Source organism: Poeciliopsis prolifica, unplaced genomic scaffold (genome assembly GCF_027474105.1).
Source record: "Poeciliopsis prolifica strain line A6 unplaced genomic scaffold, Auburn_PproV2 SCAFFOLD011, whole genome shotgun sequence".
NCBI lineage: Eukaryota > Metazoa > Chordata > Actinopteri > Cyprinodontiformes > Poeciliidae > Poeciliopsis > Poeciliopsis prolifica.
Window position 1 is genome coordinate 8862150 of NW_026562386.1, and position 26539 is coordinate 8888688.

At 39.4% G+C, this 26539-nt stretch overlaps 1 protein-coding gene across 5 annotated transcripts in view; it reads right to left on the minus strand.

Moving 5' to 3' along the window:
• LOC129364189 (transcription initiation factor TFIID subunit 4-like) overlaps positions 1-26539 on the minus strand; it is a 93850-nt gene that overhangs the window by 7773 nt on the left and 59538 nt on the right. For 4 of the 5 annotated variants that reach the window (XR_008606413.1, XM_055036679.1, XM_055036678.1 and 1 more), the window contains one exon: positions 21747-21869. Coding sequence is in view for 3 of the 5 variants with exons in the window: in XM_055036679.1 (XP_054892654.1) it covers positions 21747-21869 (123 nt within the window). In the remaining 2 variants the exon portion in view is untranslated. Of the gene's footprint in view, positions 1-21746; positions 21870-26539 lie in introns of those variants that run through there. The other variant, XR_008606414.1, reaches the window with a different exon arrangement.

Below are 26539 nucleotides of genomic sequence, written 5' to 3' on the forward strand. Positions count from 1 at the left end.
ATGTGTCCTCAACACCAAAAAAATAAATCAGGGCTTTTAAGAAGTTGGCCTAGTGTATCTATGGAGACCAGCCTTTTCACCGGTACATGTAAGGAATAATGTGGAGGAGGCGCAGCGGATGTGCGGGGTAAACATCGAGGCTAAACAAAGCAGATGCCTGAGTGTCAGTTAAAAAGGAAAGTGAGACATCAACAACCACGCTCTCCTTGTCGCTAGCAATTACATACCAACCGTGTTTGAAATTTGGTGGAGACCAAAGCAGGCAGCCTTTGTAAGTTTTGCAAGGGATGAAAAGGAAAGGCAAAGAGAACAGAATATGCAGAAGAGCCGCATTATTGAGACAGCAGGGCAGAGCTAAAAAGCAATGTCTCAAAATCAACTTGGCCAAGAAAGATCCATGAGGCAAAAAACAGCATCTGTCATTTTATCTGTGATGGCTGCTGCAAGGCAATATGTCATATGACATATCCGTCGTACAGAATGTGCACGGATACATCAATACATCTCTTCAGACGTTTGACTTGTTCACATGAGGGGACATGGAGAAAAAAACACAGAGAATAGAACCTAAGGAGAGCCGAGCTTTTAAAGCCTGTTTGCATTAAGGCCTCATAAATGTTTTTAGTCTTCAGCAATGTTGTGGTGGCATGCATACAAATTGTACCAATTAGCCATGGGCTGATATGAGACTCCGAGTATGAAAACCTTTAGTGGAAATACCATATTTCTAATGTATGCATGCAGAAATTTATAGCAAATTTGTTGCTTAGTTGTTTTTATTTAGAGGAGAAAATATAAATTCATTTAGTTTCCAAATCTTGACTGGTTATGTTTGTCACAAACAGAAATACTGAAGTAGATTATGTTCTTTCAGCCAGCAAACTGGCTGTGAACAGCAACAGGTGGGGGAGGAGGTAGTGCTATAGTGCTCTATGCTTCATACAGTCAGAAAAACCTTGATCACTCCAGCACTCTCTGTGGCATCCTGTTAACAGAATTTTAAACCGTAGGAACAGTATAAAGGAAATTTTGCATGGTTTTAAAATTATGAATTTTCATACTATAAATTATTATAATATACTCATACAGGCCTATAAAACAGGTATAAAAAACATTCTTTACCATTTTATCCATGTACAAAATAATTCAATAATCTGACTTTCACAAAAACAGAACGGGTACATTAGTAAATGTACAGTGCAGTAAAAACTTCTGGATATTTTGGATAAGATTTAGTAATATCAACTGTGTAGTGTGGTAATATTGGTATCTTGAAAAAGTTCCAGACAAATAAGAAGAATTTTTAATTTTTCGCAGAAGTTGTAGCCACTTACATTAGACTTGTGACTGGGATCAGATGATTTTAAATTGAACAGTCTTGACCATTTTTTTTCCTACTAATGATGCATCTTCCGTGGAAATTAAGCCATTTTTTAGTATGTGTGAGTTTTATATTAAAGGAAGGACTGAAATGGAAGAAGGTATTTTAAAGCAAATACATTTTCAATCACATATCAACAAACATTTAGTGCAAGAGAGCAAGACTGATTAGGTTACAGGAAAGTTGAACAAAATTCATTTCAACATATGAAAGATGCTGGACTTGAAAATGTTGGGAGCCATTTGGAAACATCAGAGGTAAAATGAGGGATCTAGATGCTCAGGAATGCACACACAAAGAAACTCACATTTTTGTAACACTAGCTGCACTAATAGCTTTATTATAAGGTGCTAGAGCTATTTTACAATATCAGTTTTTGTTTTAAATGAGGAAATGCAAGTTTTACTACAACTGCTCTCTCACCCAATGACATATCTCCTTTGCACCTAATAAATACAGTCTATAGTTTGAATGCCACTCTTACGCCTCCATATATTATAGATCCTAAACAGGAGACTGAATAAAGTGTTGCTGTTGGTGACTTAAAGCTTTATAAGCAAATCTATAAACAAAATCTCATTTTATGTTATCAGACAAACATTGACCATCTACGTTCAGCCTTGGAAAACTTTAAATACATTCAGACAGTTTATTTGTAATGTTTTCACCCATACTTGGTTTTACTGCCTTTACTTATGACTCCTTGTTTCCAGTAGTGAATTGGCAGCAGCTGTGCTTGCATGTGTCTGAATTTTCATTCACTCCTTTATTGTAAGAAAAAAAAGAAAAAGGTTTGTGTGGAAGGGCAGCAGGAGAAGTGGGGCTTCTTGCTGATCTGCGGCTTTGAACCTTGAGTGGCACCTGTGCCTTGATGCTGAAGCCAATATTGGATTTGGCCCAGGTCACACCTCAGGGCGGTGGGTTAATGGCCCACTTTGCCAGGCACACAGAGCCGCTCGGCCCCCATGCGGTCCAACCTGCTGCCTCAGCACTCCCCTCCTCACAGCAGAAGTTACTGATAGAGGCTGCATGGTGAGAAAGTGTGTGCACACGCTGTTTGTGCCAGTATCTGACAACACACCAGCCAACATACCGCGTTAACTAAAACTGCGACGTGGGGAGAAACCATTGCTCAGCATTCACATTTGTGGCTAAAGCCAGGCTCCATGTTTATGATGCTATGCTACTTCACTGTTATTGCTTTGATAGTGAAACATTTTCTGGCAAGAAGGACATATATTGCACAGATAACTGACAAATAAAAAGTTACAAAGCATTTAATAACAGCACATAATTCGGACATTCTTGACGTAGCCTGGCTACAAATGTTGCCTTTAGCTTCTTTCCTTCTTTTATAAGCCTGTGCGACTGACAAGCAGCATGCGAGTTGACTGACTGAAAGACAGATTTGCTGACTGACTATTTTATCAGAAAAAGTGGCTGATTGAGTGACTGGCTGGGAGCCTGACTGAGTGACTCATTTACTGACTCCCTGGTTGACTGAGATTGTGCCAAGAAGTAAAGCTTTCCCACATGTTCTCCTGCATGCTGCATTTCAATCGAGGAACGCTACCTCGTCCCCTTTGCTGTGTTTACAGTGTGTAGCCCAGCCGTGGGAGTGCAGCCCCACTCTCGGCCTAAAAACGCCTTTCCTACGGCCGCCATTAATCAGCAACAGAGACTTTTGCTCTCCTCTCTCCCTCTCCGGCTCTCCTGCCTCTCCCTTTTCCCTCGCTCCTCTACGCCCACAGACATGCTGGATGAGGCCATTTTGAAAGAGTTAACAGATGTCGGCTGATTTGCCTCAGGACTTCTGACATTGCCTGGGTGATGTATTTGATGTGGAGTTTATTCAGCTCTAATAAACGTATAAAGAATTAGAATAATAATTCACAGATGTACATACCCAGATTATACGCCGGAGCCTCTCTTTGAAGCAGACCAGATTTACTGAAACAAGCATTGGCTGAAAAGGGCTTTGGTTCAGTCTACTGATCACCACTAGAGATGTTCTGATCCATTGTTTGGTTCCATTCCTATAATTCAATATTGATATCTGCCGATACCATGTTCATCCAGAGCATTTTTAGGCAACAGTGGTCTGTCCATGTAATTTCTTGATTGTAAATATTCAATGTGTCAAAGTCTTCCACCAGGCTGTCCCATTATGACATTGAATCCCCTGATTTTTGTTATTACTGTAACAAATCAACCAAACTCACCAATCTAAATGTTTGTACAAAACTCATATCATTGTTGTATTTTCTCATTTGAAACAGTAAATTATCTCAGAAAATTTTGATTCTAAGTGCTAACTGTATTGATTGACTGCAGATTCTTGAAATATGCTTCATGCATATGTTTAAAGTGACGACGCTATGTATTTTCCAACCACATAGAACCATTTTATAGAATAATGGCTCCAGTTGTTATAAAAATGCTGCTGATTATCGAACATAGATTAAAAGAAAATTGACTTTGCGTGATAGCTGTATCTGACTGCTTGAAATTGGGCCTCTGTCTCTTTAAGATGCTCCTATTCTTTTTGACACTCCCTCTCCAGCCTGTACTACAACAATGTTTCTCCATGATGCCATTCCCAGCCGTTCCTAGCATATTTTGAATAAGAAACGGTATAATAAGCTCAGCTAATACACAGCTCCTCCATGTGTTTGCTAATTGTTGCTGCCGCTAGTCTGGAGGATCTGAGTGGGAAAGATGGAAGTTTGGCTGGGGACTCCAGATCCAGGGAGAAGCTCTGGGTGAATTAGCAGCACTTTGTAAGAGCAAGATTATTGGGACTCCCAAAAGGCTACCACAAAAGATATGTGTTTGATGAGGGAACAACATTATAACATAATATGAAGCTCAAAAAGTTGATTTTGCATAATATTGCCCTTTAAACGTTTAGTAATCTGCCAGATGTAAGACATTAATTTACTCCCCTATTCAAAACATGTATTTAAATACAATGGTTAAGATTATTATGTATTTTTTACTTAAGTGTACAGCAATATTTTCGGCAGCAAGGTTAAACATTCAGAGCAAAATTAGTCAATTTGCAAAACATAACCATCAATTTTGGATTGGTGGATTTAACACCAGCCTAAAGTTGATATCCAATCCGAAAATCACATTAGTATCTATCCCAATACTGATTCCGAATTGAATCAGGGACACCATTAATTACTACATACTTACCAGCACTTCTAATACCAAGGCGCTGTGTATCAGCACTATGACACAGGTGGCCTTTGTTCCTCAAAAAACAAGCTTTTGTGTCAAGAACCCTTAAGAAATCAGTGCCGTTTTTTTACTGCTTTCTCAAAAATGGAAGCGAGTAAAGTGCATTTGCTACATCTGTTTTTTCTTCTCTCAAACATGCTTTCACTAATTTGTCTTTTTTGTGATGGAAAGAAAAACAAATAAAGGGCACACAGAGGGAAATAAAAGAGGAACAAGAGTGAGGTCTGGCTTTCTGATCATTGCAAAAGGAAAAAAAATGGGGGAATTACTCTCAAAACAAACAACTTCCATTTGCTTCACAACTAAACAACAACAAATCTCAAAAATGGCCAGTTGTAGAGTATCTTAATACCCACATAAACCATAAAAACAGCTACACAGCTCCATGGCAATGCATAGCAACCGTGCAGAATTTCAGTCAAGGAGAAAGAAGGCAAAAAAACACCTTATTACTTCTAACTCCTGCAAGCCATTTTGGTCTCCAAAGGTTTTAGAGCGCCGCAGGCCATGTGTCTGCAGTGTTTCGGGAAATGACTTGCCTTCGCACGAACACTGCTATGTTCTGCAGCACTGCTGCCCCCAGCATCCCCGCTCAATTTCTGTTTAACCCCTTCCTGCCTTCCCTCACACTGACTCACTGCAACAGAGAGCTCACACCCAGCACAATGCTGTCACATTGTTTAGCCTCCACCAAACTAAGGCAAATCAGACCACATTTTAACACATTAACTCCACTTCTAATTTGGCCGCTTAAGCATGTGATGTTAACGAAGAAGGGTTCAGGAGAAGCGTAAGGTTACACGGGAAAGGAAAGGATGAAGAAAAAAGAAAGCTCCTGCTTCATTCCACTTGATCTACTACAACATGCGACACAGTTTGCACACTTGAGTGTGTATCAACGGTGGATTAAATCTGCAAACTCGTTGACACAACACATAATTAAAACATCTTGCTCGAGGTTAGGAATTTTCTAATTAGTAGTGTACTGACAAAGCTGCAATTCCATCGCCCTGAGTTTCAAAGTCCACAGGTTACTGCCAAGATGAAAGCCGGCCCTGGAGCACAGTTCTGCAGGGCTGCTCATACAATTCCTCAGAAGACAGTCACAGGGTCACCGAGCTAAACAGCGAACTGCACCCGGAACCTTGCTTCCAAACAAAGAAACTTCAAACTTTCCTGCCTGGAAACACAATCTCGCTTTTGTTTCGCCACTGTTTTTCTTTTTAACCGGAGAGAAACAAAAGCCTGTGTAAAAGAAATCCATAGGAGGAAACTAAGACGTTGTGTTTAATCTGTTTAATTAAAATATACTGGACAGGGCTAGCTAACCGACTTGTTATAAGTACTACAAAGGCTTTACAGTCACGGTCTAAGAATAACTGTTTTATCTCATGAGTTAGGTTGTCTTATGGGGTTTTAAGTTATCTCCTTATTCTTTCCATGTCGGTGTGTTGTGGGTCTGTGTTGGTTCTCTGATTTCCCATTGTACATCCAAGGTGCAAGGAGTTGGGAAAACTTTCTGCTTTTCTTTAACTGGTTTGGAACCTTGCTTTCCTACGCTCTAAATTTATATTTTCTCTGATATATGCACTTCAAAGTTTTTAATCTTGGATTAGCTTCACAGCATATGCAGAATTTCCTGCTGTGCAGACTTGTTTAAAAAGCCTATTTTCAGATCTTTCACCACTTTAAGAAATCAAATTATCACAAGAATTTATGTTACTGGAAAGTTTATATGCAGGTCCAACTATGGAGTGCTTTTAAGATGAAAATGAGACAACAGACCCAACAATCCAGCAGACACACTGAATGTTCGAAGTACTGAGTGAATATGTTGCACAGTTTAGAGACAAACATTACAGTAGGGATAGAATTTCTGTATTAACACATCTGCATTGAAAACTTCTCTGCAGTTAAAACAATACACAGGCAGAACAATACTTAATACACTGTTAGATACTATTTATTTTTTACATTCATGTATTAATAAATATTTGCTATTTGCATGAAGACCATAAACAGTCATAGAAAGACTTTACTAAATGTTTCTTTGTGCTTTCCACGGCAAGGATATGAGTAGCTGAGAAACCTCTCAGTTTGTCTGATAACCTGATCAATTAACACAGGCCAAGTATCGTTGACTACATAAAGTATCAGAAGTAGAACTTTTGCAACATTAAATATTCAAGGCGTTTCATATATAAAATGAACCCAATTAGAGTTAAAATAGGAGAAGTGTAATGAGTCTCTAGTCAGAATGCTTGTCTTCAGAACTACTCACTAATGAGCCGATGTTGGTTTTCCGCACTTTACTTTCAATGGTGTGGCACTGTCATTTCAGCTGGTTTTTAATTTTTAATTCAAGTTGAATGAGAGGGCGGTGACTGAGTTAATAATCAAGGCAACGGGGTGTTTTGCAGCCGATGGATAGCTGGGAGAAGTTGCCAAATGAGCCTCGTGGTCCACTCTTTGATGTCTTTGCGAAACGCTTGCAAGTAGGAACAACCAGTTAACAAAAAGCCTATCAGTTCAGAGTGGTACTGAGCATAAATGACCACAATGAGGAGAATGCTTCCTGCAAATGGCCTAATTAGGGAGAATAGTAGGCTGGCAAAGTGGTATGACACTGAGATTGTGCGTAGTAACACACACTAAACTTGAGAATGAGATCAAGCATCAAAAGACAGGATGGATCCCTCTGCTCTGCAGACATGTGCCCTGTTCTGAGCTGTCACTCTTCACATGAACCCTCCTATGAGCAGTGACACATTTCACTTAACAACAAAAAGATCGCACCAAGGGCCCACAGCAGACACCCTAGTAAAAGGATTAGAGAGCACGTTTACAGCAAGGGATCGCACTATGCACCGGCCCTTGATCTCAAATAGATGTTAATGGGGCCATTTTTGACATCTTTTAGCCACCCCAGACTCCAGTGCTGCTGACATTGGTCCCAGTGCACCCAGTGTGGTGCCTGCAAACTACATGCTGCAGAAAAACGGCTGCTCCAATTAAGATCCAAGCTCTTTTGGGGAAGAGGGCAGAGTTTTATGTTTTGTGAAAAAAGTCCCAGAAAGACAAGATAGAGTAACTCTGAGAGCTACTGTGACCCACAGTGTCATTCTTTTTATCGCACTTAAAACAAATGCTTTTAACAATCTGAGCATGTATAAAAGTAATGCAAATTTAATATAAATGACCTACTTGTCCAATACTTTTCTTTGCAAGCAGAGAGAGTGGTACATTTTGAGGTTCAATGACACTTTAATAGTTTTAGGGTTCTACAAGATTAGGCATTTATGTACTACTTAATAGCATGATGATGATGACAGTCAAGTTAACTCAAGTGAAGTTCAACTGTAGAGCACACTTCAGCAACAAGGCAGTTCAAACTTTATACCATAAAGACATACTATAGTAACAATTTATGACACAAATTCACAACAACCATCAAGCAAACATACATCAAATATATTAATCAATGTTTCAGTTACCAGGAGTCAAAGGTAACTCTAAACTGGTGGATGTTTGGCCTTGATTTAAAGCAGTACATCTCAAAAACTATTCTATCCAAAAATAAAACTATTCAGTGGAACTTGAGAGGTAGAAAAATGTTTGGTTGAAAAAAATGCAGACGATGTAAGGGAGAGCCAAAGCTTTGAATTTTGCAGATTGGAAAGCAAATCGCATTCAACAGCTTGGAGGAGTTTGAAAAGGCATGGACATCGGCTGGAGTTAGCGCTTAAAGAGCCACATTGCTTTTTACAAGCCACTCCTGAACCAGAAAAACAAGCATCGTACCTGCCTATGAATAAAAACACAAAATGGTTGTTTCTCAGTGGTCCAATGTCTTGTCATAGAAATAGTTTCTGGTATTTCTCCAGAAACTGGAGAAATACCAGGGCCTCAGGGAAGAACTGGAGAGGGCCTGGAAGGTGAAGACCACAGTGGTGCCTGTGGTCATCGGGGCCCTCGGGGCAGTAACCCCCAAACTGGAGCAGTGGCTACAACAGATCCCAGGAACAACATCAGACATCTCAGTCCAGAAATGTGCAGTCCTTGGCACAGCCAAGATACTGCGCAGAACCCTCAAGCTCCCAGGCCTCTGGTAGAGGACCCCGAGCTCAGAGGATAAGAACCACCCGCGGTGGGTTCATATATATATATATATATATATATATATATATATATATATATATATATATATATATATATATATAAATGCTACATTGTAGCATTAATAAGAAATTCAGTTGATTGTGGGGGTGAAATGGGAGGCTGTATTGTAAGGTTTGTTCCCATTGTGATTTTCCTGAAGGTTTCATTCCTCCCATCAGATTCTCCTTTCACGGGCCCACAAGGCTTCCTTCCTACCTGCAGAGCATTTTGGCAACCTGATTTAATATTTCGCATACAACAGCATCCTTTTTCAGCAGCTGTGTCTGTGTGTGTATAGTGCTTATCTACATATTGACTCGGTTTAAATCCACATCCTTGTCTGCCATAATAATTACACATCTCATAAAAGAAGGTGCTGAATGCTTCCTCCACCTGAGGCGGGCAGCCACAGGAGTTGCCCAACGGCGCCCTGCAAACAGGCCTAGGGCGCTGCCTGGTATCCAAACAGCTCCAGCATTCACACAGAGCCATTACCTTCCACTGTGTAATGGCGTCTTTCTATTAGGTTTCAGCTGAAGAGAAAATGGCAACACAACAGCGACTAAATGTGTTACTCTCTCGCGGAGGAACAAGGCATTCGGAATAAGTTGAACATGTGATAAAGGGTGCTGAGGCTTGTTTGATGGGGAGAAACACATAATGTAATACTCTGGGCAATCCAGTGGTGCCTCCAAGGGAGGGGCAGGTGGAGCCATGTCCCCTCCCCTTGAAAAATGTTCCCTCCAGAGAATCATGTTCAATCGACACAAAGACGTCTTATTCAATCAAGATATATATATGTATATATTAAACTTAATATATTAATTAATTAACAAATACATACTTCTTAGTTGCACCACTCATATTTTTTTACTAGGCTGGTCTGCCCACCCCAAGGAAAATATGATCTGCTCAAGTTTTGGGAACAACTCAAATTGAGAGGTAAGTAGTAAACGGCCACATCCAGCTATGCACAACTTCCCCAAAGTTATGTCACTGGAGTCTGTTCATTAGTCTGACAATTACATAATTTATGCAGTCTAAAAAATACATGTGATCATGAATCAAAATTAGAATGAGAGGTTAGGTAATGCCACATACCAGTCGCCACAAACACCAGTGGACCTTTTCATAAAGCTAAAAATATTTATCTTAATCTATTCGTTCGTATCTGACGATATTCAAGCATCTGAATTCTGCTGAGATTGTTTGTCAAAAATGCCTGAATTTTACAGTTAATTGGTCTCCCTAATTAGCACAGGATGTCTAATTCCCATTGCAGTCAGTGTGTTAAATGGTAAGCTTTAGCGGGCGAATGCCACTCCTTCCAGTTGTAGAAGAAAGGCTCTCTGTGCAAGCCGAGCTAGCACTGTACATTACACACTCAATGATCGATTCTAAATCTTAATTAGGGAAAGGACAAACAAGCAAAGAGGCTTAATGAACTGTGTACCTTGTCAAACAGCTGGATGATTATATTTATTGAAATATATGTTAAATTTAATGATCTGGGCAATTAGCTACATACCCCCTGTGTAATCTCTGAGGGACAGAAAGGGGCCAGGGAGGCAAGCACGGGGGCCACAGACCTAATGGAAAGCAGCTGACAAATATTTGTCATCCCCAGAGTGCTGAAAAATGCATCAGACAATGTTGCGTTTCAAAATCAAGATGTCAGAGCGGTAACAATCCCTGGTGTGCTTCAGCCTCATGCAGCTAGTGGAACACAGCTCTTTCCTCCACTCTCGACTTGGCTGGGACCTCATTTTATTTAACGATCTGAGATATTCTACGAAAACAATACAGAAACATAACAAAAGATTTCTAAAAGTGGGCTCAGTCGTCATTATCAGTGTCTCTTTTCCTTTTTCATGGCCATCCATTCCTAACTTTTTTTTTTTTCTAAATTGGTCAAATGGAAAGCGAGGGGAAAAAAAATTAAGCTGAGCCGAAAAGTGCGACTTGGATTTAATATTTTATAATTGCCAAGGGACATTCTAAGATCAATGAATTTTTGCCCGGGACGCACATCAGAAAGAGATGTACTTCAGTCTTTTTAGGGAACATTGGTCTATTTAATTCCAGTGTCTGATGCATGAGAAATATGCCTTCCTTGGCCTCCTTCTTCTTCCCCAGGCGCTGCTGCAGGCAGACATTACCACTTTTAATGGGCCGCCATGAGAAGAGGCAAGTCAGCCAATAACCCATCCTCACTAATGGATCGCTTTGTTTGTTCTTTTTCATTGTTTTTTTCTCTAAAGCTAATTTTAGATGCTCTGTTTTCCAGTTTAAAGACAAAACAGGGTATTGTTTTACAATACTTTGACAGAGAAAAAGCAATGGGAATGAATAATTTTCAGAAAAAGGAGCAAAATACTAATTTACCCAAGCCTCTTCAACTATGATCTGTATCCAGCTGGTCAGATGTTTGGGTGTGTATAACTCACTTGTAATAAATCAGTTACGCATTTTCTAAAAATACTGCATTACTGCACAACATGAAACCTGAAAAACCATAAAGTGATAACTTTGAAGACACCTGCTCTAACTGCTTGTTTGTTATACGACCCCCTGGGAAGTTGAATGCACATCAATCTGCCATGCCGCTACACTGATGAGTGGGAGTTGGCAGACGTTAAATATCTGTATCGGAGCTAGCATTAAATAAAGGTTGTGCAACATGCAGCTAATTTCTGAGAATTTTCTCAAAGTCCTTTTCAAGGACAGTTTTTTGTGGGATATATGAGGATCTCTTCATTAAAACACATAAAATTGTTTTGAAAAAAAAATTTAATTCAGAAGATGTCAAAATAAGGAGTCAATTATGATACAGTAAATTTAAGGATTAGTTAGGGTGAAGACTGATAAGCTGAAAAACATAATAAATCAAGAGTTTTGAGAAGAGGAGCTACTCTATGTTGTGACTTTTTTTTTATTCCATATTACTCTTGCTCCTCCCTCATCATTGGCACTTCAACCCCTTACACTCCCTTCTCCATTTATAAATCTAGACAGAGCATGAAGGATGAATGAAGTATAAAGCTTAAAAAAATATGTTTAATATCAGAAGTTTCTTGAAAAAAAGATGTAACAGTATAGACCCTCAAGTCTCTCTAGGGCACCTCTGTGTAACCTTCAGCAGTTCCATGTTGATAACTTCATTAGCAGCTCTTGTGTTCCAACATTTTAAAGTGATTTGGTATTGTTTTCACAAGTTAAGAATCAGAAAGTGGCAGGCGAGGGGGCTTGCATCCTTCCCAGATGGAGGATATTTCAGCACTTAAAGAAAGGCAAAGCAGCGACTGAGGCATTTTCAGAGCTTTTTCCTATGAGAAAGTGAAGGCGTAGGATGAGCAGAGACGGTTTGCACAGTACGGTATAGCATAGTGAGGGGCCCACGATGTTAGGCTGTCCCCACATCCCTGGCCAGCAGGCTAGCTAGAGAGCCAGCCATTACTGGTACGCCTCCACAGAAGCAAGGCAGAGGGGAAAAAATGCAGCAAATTTCATTCCTCAGAAATTTAATTATATCAAGATTAACAAGGGAGGTAATTAATTTCTTTAAGATGAGTATCTATTAATTGCCTGGGGCTCAACTTTGTTGTCAGAATCGTATATTTAACCATTATTCTAGGGCAAAGTTTTACAGGCAAAAATGAGGGGGTTCACTATTTTGCTGTGTATATAAATATATAAAACTTTCTTATCTAAATAAAAAAAATAGTGTTAATACTCCTATGTTAATGGACACACATACATATATATATATTCATCCATTTTCTGTACACCCTTGGCCCTAGTGGGGTCTAGAGGGGTGCTGGTGCCTTTCTCCACCAAACATTTCGGCAAGAGGTGGGGTCACCCTGGACAGGTCGCTAGTCTGTCGCAGGGCATATATATAGTTAAATTCAAAAGTCATTCAAAAGACAGTGGCACAAATGCTTCAATTTTGCATCATTATTTTAAATCTTTGGGAGAAGGCATCAGTTTACCTGAATGCTTGGCTTTGACTATTTGTGGATAACAGATATATACAAATTTTTGGACTGACGAGAAACTGAAACTCTCTGTATTACTGAAAAAGCTCTTTAAAAGTGGAGACCTCAGTATGGAGTTCTGGAAAGAAACCAGTTGGGGCTATAATCCTTTAATACAGTACGCTATAGCATATTGAGTCAGAATGTCCACTGAAGCATGAATAGCTAAAGTTGATCTGTTTCACCATATCCAATATGACAATTAGTGAGGAATGCTGTCTTATCTTCCTATCTGCACTTTTATCTTTCTATGAAAAATTTGATTATGGCCAAAATCATTGGGTTGGCTTAAATTAGGTTAAGCTAAGTTGTTAGTTGGTCTCTCTTGACCTTCTTTTTTGATTAGTTTTTAAAAAATAAATAGTAATAATAATAATAATAATAATAATAGACAATCATCCGATGTAAAATACACATGGTTTTGTTGTTTCTTGGGAATTAGTAATTAGTGTTATTAGTGGGACTCAAGCATCTGGGTCAAGAAATTACTTTGTTTCTGAGTTCAATTTAATACATTTTGAAATTGATTTATGATCTTACACCTTAATGTAACCATGCTGCATTATCTAACTTTATTAAATGACTTTTTTTTATGTGTAACACCCCTTCATACAGTTTGACCAAATTATACAAAAGTAGTTCAGAAAGACTCAACCAACATATTCCTGTTCTCATGTGAGTGCTGTGGTTAAATTTTAATTGCTTTAAACTGCAACGCAGAGAGCATAAGGCAGCCATGAGAACCACGTTGCTTTTCATTGAATAGGGGGAGTAAAAATTGGCAAAGTGCATTGTGTGAAAGCTCTAAGAAGACATGGCATATGGCCAAGAGACCCAAAAAGCTTTCTAACCATTCAATTCTGTCTGCTTTATGCCCAACATACTCAATTGCCTTAAGATGTGAAGTCAAACTATCATTATAAACATCTTGACATGATGAGACCAATAGCAGCCTCTATGTGCCCTCTTTAATCTTATTTATGCAGCATATTCAGTGGAAAAGCCCACACAGGAATCTTTATTTTATTACAACCTAGTATAAGTTCAGTTAAAGTCAATACTACACATTCTATCCTGAATTATGTAAATAAATACGTCCACGCTATAGCTAATGGACAGTAAATGTCAAGGCACCCAAGGAAATTAGCAGAGGCTTCCAAATGAAAAACAGCAACAGTGGAGTTCCACATTTCATAAAAACGAAGTTAAGTTTGCTGTTTTTTCCATCTCAAGCAGAACCAAAAAGGTTCCCAAGGCACGTTAAATAAAAGCGGGCATCAGTGTTTCTTTACAACTTTTTAACCAAGTTCTAACCAGAATACTGAGGGCAGAGCAGTGGACAATGATGGAATGGAAGGGAAAAGATGGAGAGGAGGAGTCAGATTTTTCCTCTACCACCACTCAGCTGGCTTGTTTCCTTCTTAACCAAACAGCCTGGTTGGCCCTGGTCCTCCGAGTCCTCGCAAACCCCCTCCCTTCAGCTCCGGAACCGTCGTACTCTCAGAGTTTCCTGTTTGTCTGGTTGAAGACCTGGCCGTTTTGCTCCCAAGCGGCACATTGCGAGGGACAAAGGAGGAGGGGCGAGCGACGGAGAGAAGCACAAGACAGAAGGACAGAGGGGATGTTGGCGGGGAGAAGGCAAAGGGAGAGACACTGAACACTCCCGAGTTGGGATTGATTTACTTCATTAACCAAGATTACAAGTTTAACTTACAAACCAGAGGTCAAAATTTCTCATTAACAAGGGGACCGTGGAGAACCTCGGGGCTTGGAGACCACTCTTATTACTGACTACACATTTCAATCTGTCTTTGATGTTCCATGTCTGCCTTTCTACCCCCTCTTTCCCCCTCCTATTTTTTGGCAGCGAGGTTGATTTTAATTGTAGCTATAGAACAGAGCATAGTTTGCCTGTAAGCCAGCCTCCACATCTGTAGTGAGTGCAGCTTTAGTGATATTGGGTGCAGTCCATAGCTTGGGGCTAATTTTAATGGTGCCCCCCCTCCCCTCCTTCTCCTTCCTCCTTCATTGGAGACTCAGATTGTTTTCCACGTGATTCCTGTTAATTTAGCTGGAGGAAAGGGCATCAGTTTTCCTTGTGCTTTTCCCCCCGCTCTCCCAATGCCTCTCACTCTATTGCCTCACTCCTTCTTTCTGATCTACAGCCTCAAAGAAAGAAGGTGAAATGAATTCAAATGGAAAAATAGACTGTGCTCACTATTAAATCCCTCGCCTACCTTTGTCCCTAGCATTGCGCCTGGTCGAGACAGATAGGAGGAAGCTTACGTGGCTGTACAAACTGGGGCAATTTAGCTGGTATTGTTGCTTTTACATCAACAAACAAAGCTCTTCCTTTGATGTGATAAATGGCCTAAGTGCCTGGATGATAACTCAAAGCTCATAAATGTGTCAAGGATATTTCAAAGCACTAGGCATGTTAAACACTGCAGGACATTGTGATTCAGAGTGATTTTTACATCTCAGAATCTTTAATGCTGCCTAAGATGCGGAGAGGAGTTTCTATCTATCTTACATGCTCTCAAAATACAAGCCACACAATTCAGATAAGATTCACCACATGGGAGAGGAGGAGATCACAAGATCTGAAAATCGATACGGGGGGAAATGAAACAGTACAGCGTTCCAGTCATGTTAAATGTGTTAAAGGACAGCATTTAGCGAGTGTGATACAGTTATCATTATGGGTACAGATGTATTTGGCAAGCTTTCTCGCATCCAGAATACATTTTACGATATATGGCAAACACACCACAGAATGTTCCGTTGGTTTGCCAAACACAGTGTGGTATAGTAAGAAAGCAGATATCCAGATATCCCATCAGCAGATACTTACTGCTGGGCTCCAGAGAACAACATAACACTTGGTGGTGATAATCATACATAAGATATTTTTTGTATTAGTTCAACTGTAAATCTTTTCTTTTGACCAAAATATAAAAACGTAAAGGTAGTTGTTATTTCAAAACTCCATTTTATTATTATGACTAGCTACACATATCAGGTTTGAGCCACGTGATTTGAGCTTTATGATGCAATATCCTGCTGGAAGTAGCCATCGTCAGATGAGTACACTGGGGTCAAAAAGGGACGGACGAGGCCAGACACAAACCTCAGGTTGACTGGCACCACCAGCCCGAGCAGTTGATGCAAATTAGATTCATACTGTTTCCAACAAATTCTGTCCCCATCATCTGAATGTCGCAGGTGAAATAAAACTCAAAGAACTAAATTTGGTGAGTCTGAGCAAATTAGATCAGCAGTTTTTTGTTCGTAGCTGACAGGAGTGTCACCCAGTGTCACTTTTTGCTGCTGCAACCAATCTGTCTCAAAGTTCAATGTGTTGTTTATTCTTGATACTGCAGTTGTCATAAGTGGTTATTTGAGCTACAGCTGCCTTGAGTTTATAACTAAAAGAAACAAGAACATCACAGCATTTTCTGCGGGCCCATTCTTTAGAAAAATGAGACATGTCCACCTCTCTTTCCATTCTGATGCTCAGTTCAACTTCAACAAATCGTCTGCACCACATGTAGATGCCTAAACTAACACTATTGTGTGAACAAGCACTTGAACGGGTTTACCTAATAAAGTGGTTTTCAGAACACCAACAACAAGAGGTTGTGCTCACAGGCACTGTGGATGGAGGGTTATGGTAGGGTTCCAGACGCTGATGAATCATTAGAAAGCTGGCAATTAGGAAAGAGCCTTTTTAAAAACTCTTAATATGCCATGCTTGCTTTAATTACGGAGTATTGCTTGAGAAAATATATAAATTAGATTGAATATAAAGGAACTTTATAACAGAATTTCCCAAATAAAAATGTAGAACTATAATTAGAATATGTTTATTTACTAAAGGTTAGAATTGGGTGGGTGAGACATGAAGAATTAGAACAAGTGTAGCAAAGTCAACTACCAATTTCACCATATTATGTTACAATCAGGATGGAAGCGGGTTTTATGGAAATGAATTTGAATCTATGGATTACATTTACTTGATTTGATTAGATATTCTTTATTGGAAAAATGGTTCCTATTTTCCCTAAAATGTCACTTGTTGTGAACTTGTAATATGTAAGTAAGTAAATGGGATTAAGCTGAGTTTCACCATGTACCCCTATATGACCCCCTACCTGTGCAGTGACCCACCGCTGGGACCATAGCAGGTCCTCCAGCAGCCTCGGCCATTGGCTCTTTGAAACTAATCTGCCCTGCGGAGTCCTGTAAGACCCCCTTTGTTACCTCCTGCAGACTGGATCAGGCTGGAGACGGACTTTCCAGTCTTGACAGGCTATCAGTTTCACAGCCCACGGCCATCCACATCTAGGCACAGGCCCGAGTCCTGCAGAGCCACCCTCAAATTAAACATAGGGAAAGAAAGGGGGTAGAATGGTTGGGAAAAACTTATGGAGTAAAATGTTGTCATCTGAATTTCCTCGAAGTCCTAAAAAACCAAAAAGAAGTGGTGTGAACATAATGAAAAAATGGTAGGAATAGTGGAAAGGAGGATTTCAACAGGAGCTCTGCCTCTTAGTGAACAGAACAGGATCCCAACAAGACCATTATCTGACTCCTAATTTGAGCTCTGGCACAGCACTGAAGGGCTGCCTTTGTCTGGGATTAATGCGGAAAGCTCAGGATGCGATGTCAGAGGGAAATAATCAGCGTGGGCCCTTCATAACGTTGGCTGCTTGTGCTCCTGGCCAGGGCCCCCGGCTCATTTCTGTGGAGATGAAATCTATGACAAGCCCCTCAGTGAAGCTGAGAGCAGGCAACAGTCCAGTAACACCCACAGGCCTCCAGGCATCCTGTGACCCCCTTAGAAAAGTCACATTCACTTTGCTCTGGAGAAGGGAAAGAGAACGCCGCAGGGGCTTCCAGCCCATGTGAAATGAAGAAATGTGAGGAGGTGAAAACGAAGTGAAAATAAGTTAAGATTCCTCCTCCGCCCCCACTGCAATAACTCCAGAGGAGGGGCACTCTGATTTCACTTCATTATGCCTTCTAATTAAACGTGCATGGGACATTAAATAAATAAATAAATAAATAAGCAACTCCTTAATGTATATTAATGCTTATGTTCTGTAACTGCGTTTAGGCGAGAGGTTTGAGGAAGCTTTTTTTCCCTCCTTTCTTTAAATGCAGCAGAAGGTCGCCGGCTAATACCCATCAGGGTAAAACATTCTGAAAGAGGTTGGCACTGCACTCAAGGACCAGAAGTAATGTTTTTATTTTGTTATTTATGCTTTTTTACCGGGTGCATTACTATGCTCCTCTGCAGCATGCTGCTGTTAAGCGAAGGATGCGAAGATGCAACTCGATAAGCAGGTTATTAAAATGACCAATTGACATTCAATATTCAGCCTTATTTTACATTCATCATATTTACGAAGAAATATGTGGAATTTAAATGTTTCTCCTGGTGCCTAAAGGTAAACGTGACTCGTTGCAGCAACTGAGCATAACTTCACGTAAACTCATGTGTTAGCGAAACGGGATACTTCAGTCGCTGCTTATGGTGCTTCAAACAGAAGACTTTGTTTTCTTAAACAACAGCTTAATTACAAACAGACTTGACACGTCACACTAAAGTATGTCAATGTGTTGCTTCTAAAAAGTACTTCCTCTTAGTCATTTCACTTTATTGTTACTAGGAATTTGTATTGTTTGCATTTAAATGCAGATCTTAAGTGTCTGTTGATAAACAGCTCAAAACAAGACGTATCGATGTGGAAAAAAATATTACTTTGAGCAAATACAGTTTAGTTACCAGGATTATTATGGCTTCATTAAAATGTGTTCAAATATGTAAAAATCTTATAATGTGCTTAGAATAAGAGTGAAGCCAATGACTCTGTGCAAGGAAGCTGAGCCCGGATTTTAGCACAGGTTTACCAGGGCTGCAGCCCATGGCCCCGGTGCTTAGGGGGCCTTGTAAGATGCTTTGTATTTTTACGAATGAGTAAGGTCAAAATGTCTTAATTTTATAACTGGCTAAGAGGATTTTGGCGGTGTTGTTGAAAAAATGTCTAATTTGTTCTGGTTAGCATCGTGAATGGTTGATTTTTATTGGTCCAAATCGGACGCTTCTTACGCTTTGGGGCGGAGTATCAGGGAGTGATTTCTCAAGATGGCGGACAACAAAGTGAATGACAGCGGAGCACAGGAAAAAAAGAAAAAGAAGAGCGACCGAGAGGTGATGAAGAAAATATCCAAGCTAACAGGGTTTTTTAAAACTCATGTTGGACATGGACCAGAACCTCTCCGCTTCTTGCTAACAGAGGTTCTATGGGCCGCCAGAACCTGAATCTCTGACTGATCCGGTGCCTGCCCAGAGTGAGAGGCGGTGGAAGGACCAACTTCTTCTCCAGGAGCAGCAATGACCACAGATAATCCATACAGTACTGATCCTGCACTTTGGGGAAAATCTGATGAGTTCATGTGAGTTTACTGGGCTGAGCAAGAAGCAAGAAATATGGATGTTAATTTTAAAGCATTGGAACATCTTTACAATCATGAGAAATGGTTCTTCTCCAGATCATATTGTGAAAGCCAGCTTGCAAGTGTTGCGAACATCCAAACACAGCCTGAGTGCTCCTCCTTCCACCGCGGCTGTGTTTTGTATTTTAAACGATGCTAATAGTCAGTGATGCTTTGAAACGGGTTTCCGTGAGTGGAAAAATGCAGCAGAACAATTCAAAGAGAAAGAAAACGGCTAAAGTCGCAGAAAAGTAATGCGACTACTCTGCTCACTTGCTCTCAATGTGAAGTTAAAAAGCGGAACTAGCTTTAGCTTCCAGCTAGCTGCAAGGGGAGAAACTGACCTATTCCTATGGCGAAGGGCCGGCTGTACAAATTAGCTCGGTGCTTCCTGCCCTGCCCTGACACGCAGCTCTAGTCATCACCAAATAAAAGTTTTGACCAGGTTTGGCTCTCAGGGGAAATAACCTGACTGTCTGAACTTGGTAAGAAAGTAAACCTCATAATTACAGAGAAAAATACAGTTGATAAAAATTGAAAGAGGGAGGGAGACAGATAAAGACAGAAACGAAGGAGGATAAATAAATACTATACACTGAGGATGGATAGAGAACATTTTCAAATTTTTCTTCCTTAGGAAAGTTCTGTTGAATAGACATACTCAAGATGTCCAAGTATTTCTTTAATAACTATTTTGTTTGCAGTAATGATCTTTACATTCATTGAAGGTGCACCAGTAGCAATTTTCTGGCCGATCACAATCATTGAATATCTGACTTGCTGAATTTTTTTGGGCATGTGCGTGCAAAATATAGCAAACAAGTTGGCAATCATGGAGTGACTGTTGTAAACCTTGCATGGAGAGATGACCTGGTGGTTGGGACTGTCCGTCAGCCTCTCTCATGGTGGACAGTGGCTGATTTTTGTGACCTTGTCGGTAGATAAGGTTTGTTGATAGGATCGGTTCCACAAGTAAGTCATGGCCAAGCGCCGACCACCCAAAGGGAAGGAAATCAGGGATACCGTATATCACATATATATATATGTCTGTAACTGTATAACGATGATTAAGTAGGGTCTGCACCTTGACTCAAGTCCAGGCGCCCACATCCTCCTAAGTCTGGCCTTGCTGATGAGGGGCTGTGGTAGAGTGTAATCAGCTGATTTTTACCCTCTCCACTACATCAGTCCTTTTACAAAACACTGTGATAGCAAAATGGAATCCCATCTGGAAGTGTTTTATGAAAGGGAGTTATGATTCAGGTCTTTGTTGTGTTGAAAAGTAAATATCTGCTAAAGCTTGAGACTCAGCACCATGCAAAAAGTTTGATTGTTTGATTTTTTGCTTATCCAAACTTGTCTCGGTTCTTTTTCTGGAAAACACACTTACAAAAGTATGCACTACTTATGTTGTCTGACCTGTTGGTTACTTTAACTCATCATTTTGAAAACTGTGGCTAAATAGTTTAACCTTTATTTTATTGGCATGGAGAATTTAGCAAAGTCAAAGGTGTTTTGGTGCCCTGCTCCCTTTAATGGCACTCAAACCTTCTCTTTTGATGTGGTTCTTGTAATGGCAGGCGTGGAGTGGCCGAGACCACTTTTGCCATGGTAACACACACACACAAACAAGACTTACAAGGTGAAACCAATACCAGCCGCACCATAATGATTATCAGTGATTCCTGTTTGAACCTGAAACAATATGTGCAACTTTTTTTTTTATCAGTTAGCAATATCACTTTCAGGAATCAGAGAAGGTGAAATGGCTAAAAGGTCAAGGAATGTATCAGAAGTGTAACATGCAGTAAATACTGATAAAATTTCTCTGGTCTGGCTCCCTTAATATTCAACATGCTATAAATTGAAATCTAAATCTTCACTGACTTTGGTCTGAAATTTTACCAGCAACATTAAATGTGATTACGCTGTTAAATTATAAATTATCACTGACACAAAAGTCAGCTTTAAATGTTGTCGGTGGGACAAGATGTGCTGTTGAACAATACCATACAGCATCAGAAAACATAATTTGCTATTGATCACGTAATGAAACAGACAGAAAATAGTAGCAGGCAAACTGCTATATTATTATTATTATCAGTAAACAGCAGAAAAAAGGTGTTTTATGCAGCTAGCAGTCGCAACTGCTGGCTGCCAAAAATTGTCTAATCAGTAACAACACCATACTATATTACTTCATTATTGACTCATTGTCAATATGACAACATAAAATAACATTTTTACTAGCTTTGCCAATTTTGTGAATTCAAAGTTTTATCTGCAGGACAACACTATAAATTAAAGAAAAAAGTCAGCTGCTTTAGATTGAAACACTTGTGGCAAAGGTCCTTGTGAAACCATTTACCGTAGTAGCAGCACCTAGAAAGACCATAAAACACTTAATCTGTTCCAGTTCTTACCTCAGTCCCTGATGGTGTTGCCCCTGGTGAGTCCAGTTTGCGTTTTTTTCTAGGTCCAATAGCAGCTAGTGCTGTCAGATTTGCATCTCGTTGTCTCATTTGGGCCAGCTCTTGTTGCTGCATCTAGTGAAAACAGAACGCAAATTTTATAGTCATGTTTTGCCCTGTATTTCTCACAAGATTTTTTATTTATTCATAAATAGAAAATTTTAAGTACTTAAGCTTATTTTACTTGATAAGTTTAAGTAAAATACTTAAACTTATTTTACAACAACAAAGTTTTATGCATTTAGTTAACATTTTCACAACACAGTGAAACATGATTGTGAATTGGAAGAAAAAGAACATCTGGTTTTGAAAAATATTTTTTAAAAATCAGAAATGTCTTAAATGCATTCAGTCTGTCTTCCATATATAAAATTTGGTGCAACTGCAATTACCTTCAAAAGTGACCTAATCAGTAAATGGAGTGAAAAACCTAACTCCTCTGTGAAGGCTGTGGAGATGCTGACAGCAAGTTTAGTTTTTAAAAGAATATCCTGAAGTTCAGTCCATAATATGAAAATTGTTAACCAAAACTGCCAATCTCCAAAATTTCACCATTCACTTAAACTGATAGGTCTTTCAAAGCAATGGTTGTACCACTGTGGTGCAACAGCACTGCGACCGTTTAGCTTTAATACATTTGACAAAAGGCACAGTTAAGGTGCTGCAGTTCCTATTTAAACAGTAGGTGGAATTATAGGTAATTTTCACCTTTCCTCAACAACTGGTAAAAGTGTCTAAAGAGGAAGTGCATTCTTATTACACCTCTAAGTGCATCGTAAGAGTTACTTTGTAGCTTTTTACACAAGTCTGTCAAATATTGCGTTGACATATTTTGTGGGAATCACACAAAGGTAAAAACATAATAACAAAAGATAAGAACATAAGAAAAAAAATACTGCACAGCTAATAAAACTGGCATACGACTAGTTTCCCTAGAAAGTCTGGTTCAGTGGAGGAGGTGTGAATCCATAACTGAACTCTTATGTGGACCAAAAAAAGCAAAATTTAATCTTCCTGAAAACCGTCTCGGTGTGGTAGAAGTGAACTTTGAAGCGGTTCATATGCATATGTGGATGCAAGCAGACTGGAGAAAGCAAACTATAGCACAGTGCATTCTGGGTAAGTACAACCTGAACAAATATGAGAATCTAATTAATGCTAGCAGGCAAAATAGCTTGTGGTCTTTTAGCAAAGTCAAAAGAGAAATCCAACAACCACTGAAATTTGATGCTACTGTATTTTTGTTTACATTTTGCAACAAATAAATTTAGCTCTTATCTTTTGATAGTTTCATGCTGTTTCCATTGGTGGTTCTTGGTGCAGAGCCACCACAGGTGAGGGAGGGAACAAGATTTTTCAAAAGGTTTGGTTTGTTTAATGCAATGCAGTGTAAAAGTGAACCACAGCAGCTGAAAATTTATCAAATCTTGCAATTTTGCTCCCTAGTCAAACCAAGTCTGCTAGACTAGCAGGTGTGAAAACACCCTTACAGAAAAATAGCCAAAGTATCAAGTTAAGATTAAAATCTGACCCAGTCAACGAATGCAATCTGCTGTCAATTAAATCACTTCCGCACAATCCATGGTTTTTCCTAGCTTCTACCACCCCTCAAGTGGTTACGAAAAACCGGGAGGAGCCACACATGATGTGCAAATAGAGACAGATCTGGCCACAGCTGACTGTTAAAGAACTCTTTAAAGTCGTGACCATGGAAAAGCTGCTCAAGTGTGTTTTAGTATTTTGATTAAAACATTTAACACAAACATTACAAATGCTTAATTATTTTAATGAAATTTTTGAAATTCCTGACCAGTAAAGGCAACTAAGTTTTGTAAACACAACTAGTGAGAGGAAGAATATTAAAGTGGATCACGATTCAAATAATAAATAGAAACAAAGACGTGTGACTAATGTTTCTGCTTATTCCCTTGTATCGTGAGAGCAGAATTCTTGCCTGATCAGAACAAAATGGAAGACCGTCGTCAGCCATTAACGGAACACAGAGATTATGTGTGTGCAGTCAAATAGCCCTGCTCTTTTTTGATTTTTGCAGTTTGTGATGTTTTAGTGGGTGGTTGGGAGGGGCAGTGCCCAAGGTAATGTCATGTTTAGCTGCAGGGCTGTGGGCGGACCCAGCGTCGCTAGGAGCTGCCCTTTCCATTGGGTGGAGGTGTGATGCCCTGAGGCAAAGGCACGGAGGGTGCCAAAGCGCACACACGAACACACATACACGTGCCTATCAATCCTGGCCACAGCAGCACAGGGAATGCCTACCCACCAGCTTGTCTGTGTGCCTGCCTGCTGGGGGAGAGAGGCCTGGGTTGGAGCGAACAGGGACAATCAATTGTGCGCCTTGATGTCTTTCATGTTCTTTTATGTTATCTCTCAGCATGTGTTCGCTGGGCGCTGGTGTTTGTGCGAGGCATGTATATTGTCTGATCAGGGGGAAAAAAAATCATGTTGCTTTCAGATGGCGTTTTGTAAAAGGTTGCTTTGGTGTATACCATCTGATCTAAAATGTGCATGCACTTGCCTCTGATTTTTTCCTAAAACCCTGCTGGCAAGGCATGCCCTTTAGGGTGTTGCCACTTCACATTTAGCACAGCGGAACTGCTGAAAGATTCAAACACACTGACAAAGAAGGGGAATTAATAGCAGCTGAATAAATAAACCTTGTTTACTTTTTCTTTTTACAATAGACGTCTACAAAAAACGGAAATACATGAGAATATTCATTAAGTAATAATAATAATATGGATAACTTTCTGATGTGAATTTAATAACTACATATTGAAGTACATGAGTTACAATGCGGATGTTTTGGCTGGACAATCAATCTTTGTCCGTAATGTTATTGGTGCAGATTTGATCAAGCTTTGCCATAAGAACCAGATAAATCTTTTCAGGCCTGACCTTAAAGAATCCTACTGCAACGCACACAGCAGGAGAGGTTCGCTATCTCCCTAACGGCACCAGGATGCCGGCATCTCTGGCTGGCAGTTGGCACCAGGCATGGGCTCAGAGTGCCCAAAGCAACTGCCTGCAATTTCGGATTTATGACTGCATGATAAATGAAGACTTCATTTCACCATCTGCGAGCCTGTATTTCCCGTCAGTGAAGAGGATGCCATGACACTGGGAGACTGATTTCTGATTTCAATCTGGTGCCATGAAGCAGAACCCACCATTTGGTTAACAACCAACATGAAATATGTTGTCTTTCATGCTGCAAAGTAACACAAAGAGCTTTTATTTACCATGTAAATTAGCTTTAAGTTTTTGTAAATTTCAACAACAGCAGCTTTTAGATATTTTGGGATTTTGTGGTGATGAATGAGAAATCCGTTTTATATTCTCTCTGTGCCCTCTCAGAGAACCATGTCGCCAATGTTTAACAAGTACAACCATTGCCAGTAACTAAATAAAAGGTCATTACTAAGAGCTGTACCAGACGGGAAGAGTAATCATGTGGCAGGATGCATACATTTGCCAGCTCCTATTAATAATAACACATAACCACCTGCTGATCTGAAGTCACTTAAATACCAATGGTCCCAGTCTGCCTCTGTGCCCTTTGCAGGCAAGGAACTAGGACTTGTAAAGTTATATTAACAAAGGTCAAAAAATGCAGAAAAATTGATCTGTGGTTTTGTCAGAAACAGGATTTATTTTCTGTACCTAAAGCACATTGTTTTGTGACAACATTATGGTCGCATAATAAAATGTATTCATGTAAAAATATGCAATTTTCTAAATAATTTTAAATAATGTGTTGCGTGTATCAATTTGCATTAATTAGCAACTAACACATTATGACACAAAGTCTTTCTTGTGTTTTCAGTGCCTACTAAAATTGACACTAGGAGTTAATATTTACAGATAAAATAAAACTTTAGCAGCAGCATATAGTAACCACTAAAATAATTTATACCCTTCAAACAAACTAATATTTTATTGCATTACAATCTCAAACTTTGACGTATAGTACATGTGTACAAGTTTCCACCACCAATTTTCAGGTTAAAATGTTAAATTTTGGTCTAACCTGAGCAGAGCACCTTCTTACATGTTTTGTCATGTCCCCTTACCTGGGTTGGACCAAACTGCAAATAAGATTTCTGTCAATAATTCCTTTCTTTATGTACAATTTTTTGTGCTGAATTTTAATAAAGGGTAGAGGAGTAAAGGCAGCAACAAGCAGAAGCAAGGCACTCTTTTCTGTTTTGGTTTGTGAAAACTGAACACCTCTTGAATGCGAAAAACTTCAAGAGGTATGATAATATTTGCAAAGAGCTGTAGGTGTTGGTCAATTGCAGAAAATTCAACACCAGTCAAATCAGAAGAGCTGGTGAAAAACAAACTAATATGTGAGTTGAAATAAAAATTAAAGTTTTACCATATGCAAAAACGTTTCCATTCTTAATTTTAATACATAACTTTGGAAACGAAAGGCATGTTCACTCAGTTTCATAATAATATTATTTGAAATTAATTATTTAGAATGAAGGTTTCCGCTAAGTCTCTTCATGAATTCATTTTGGAACCACATCTTTTACATGTTAAATATAATTTCTTAATTCTTGATTTGATATGGAAAGCATAAATAGCAAATAAAATGTATATAGCAAGTGTTTCTTGCTTCTTGGTGTATTTAAAACTCAATCTTTATATTCTGCACTTGTACATTCAGTGAAAAAAAGTCTTTCCAGAGAAAAACAAGAAATAAAAGATTTTTCTTTCTTCAC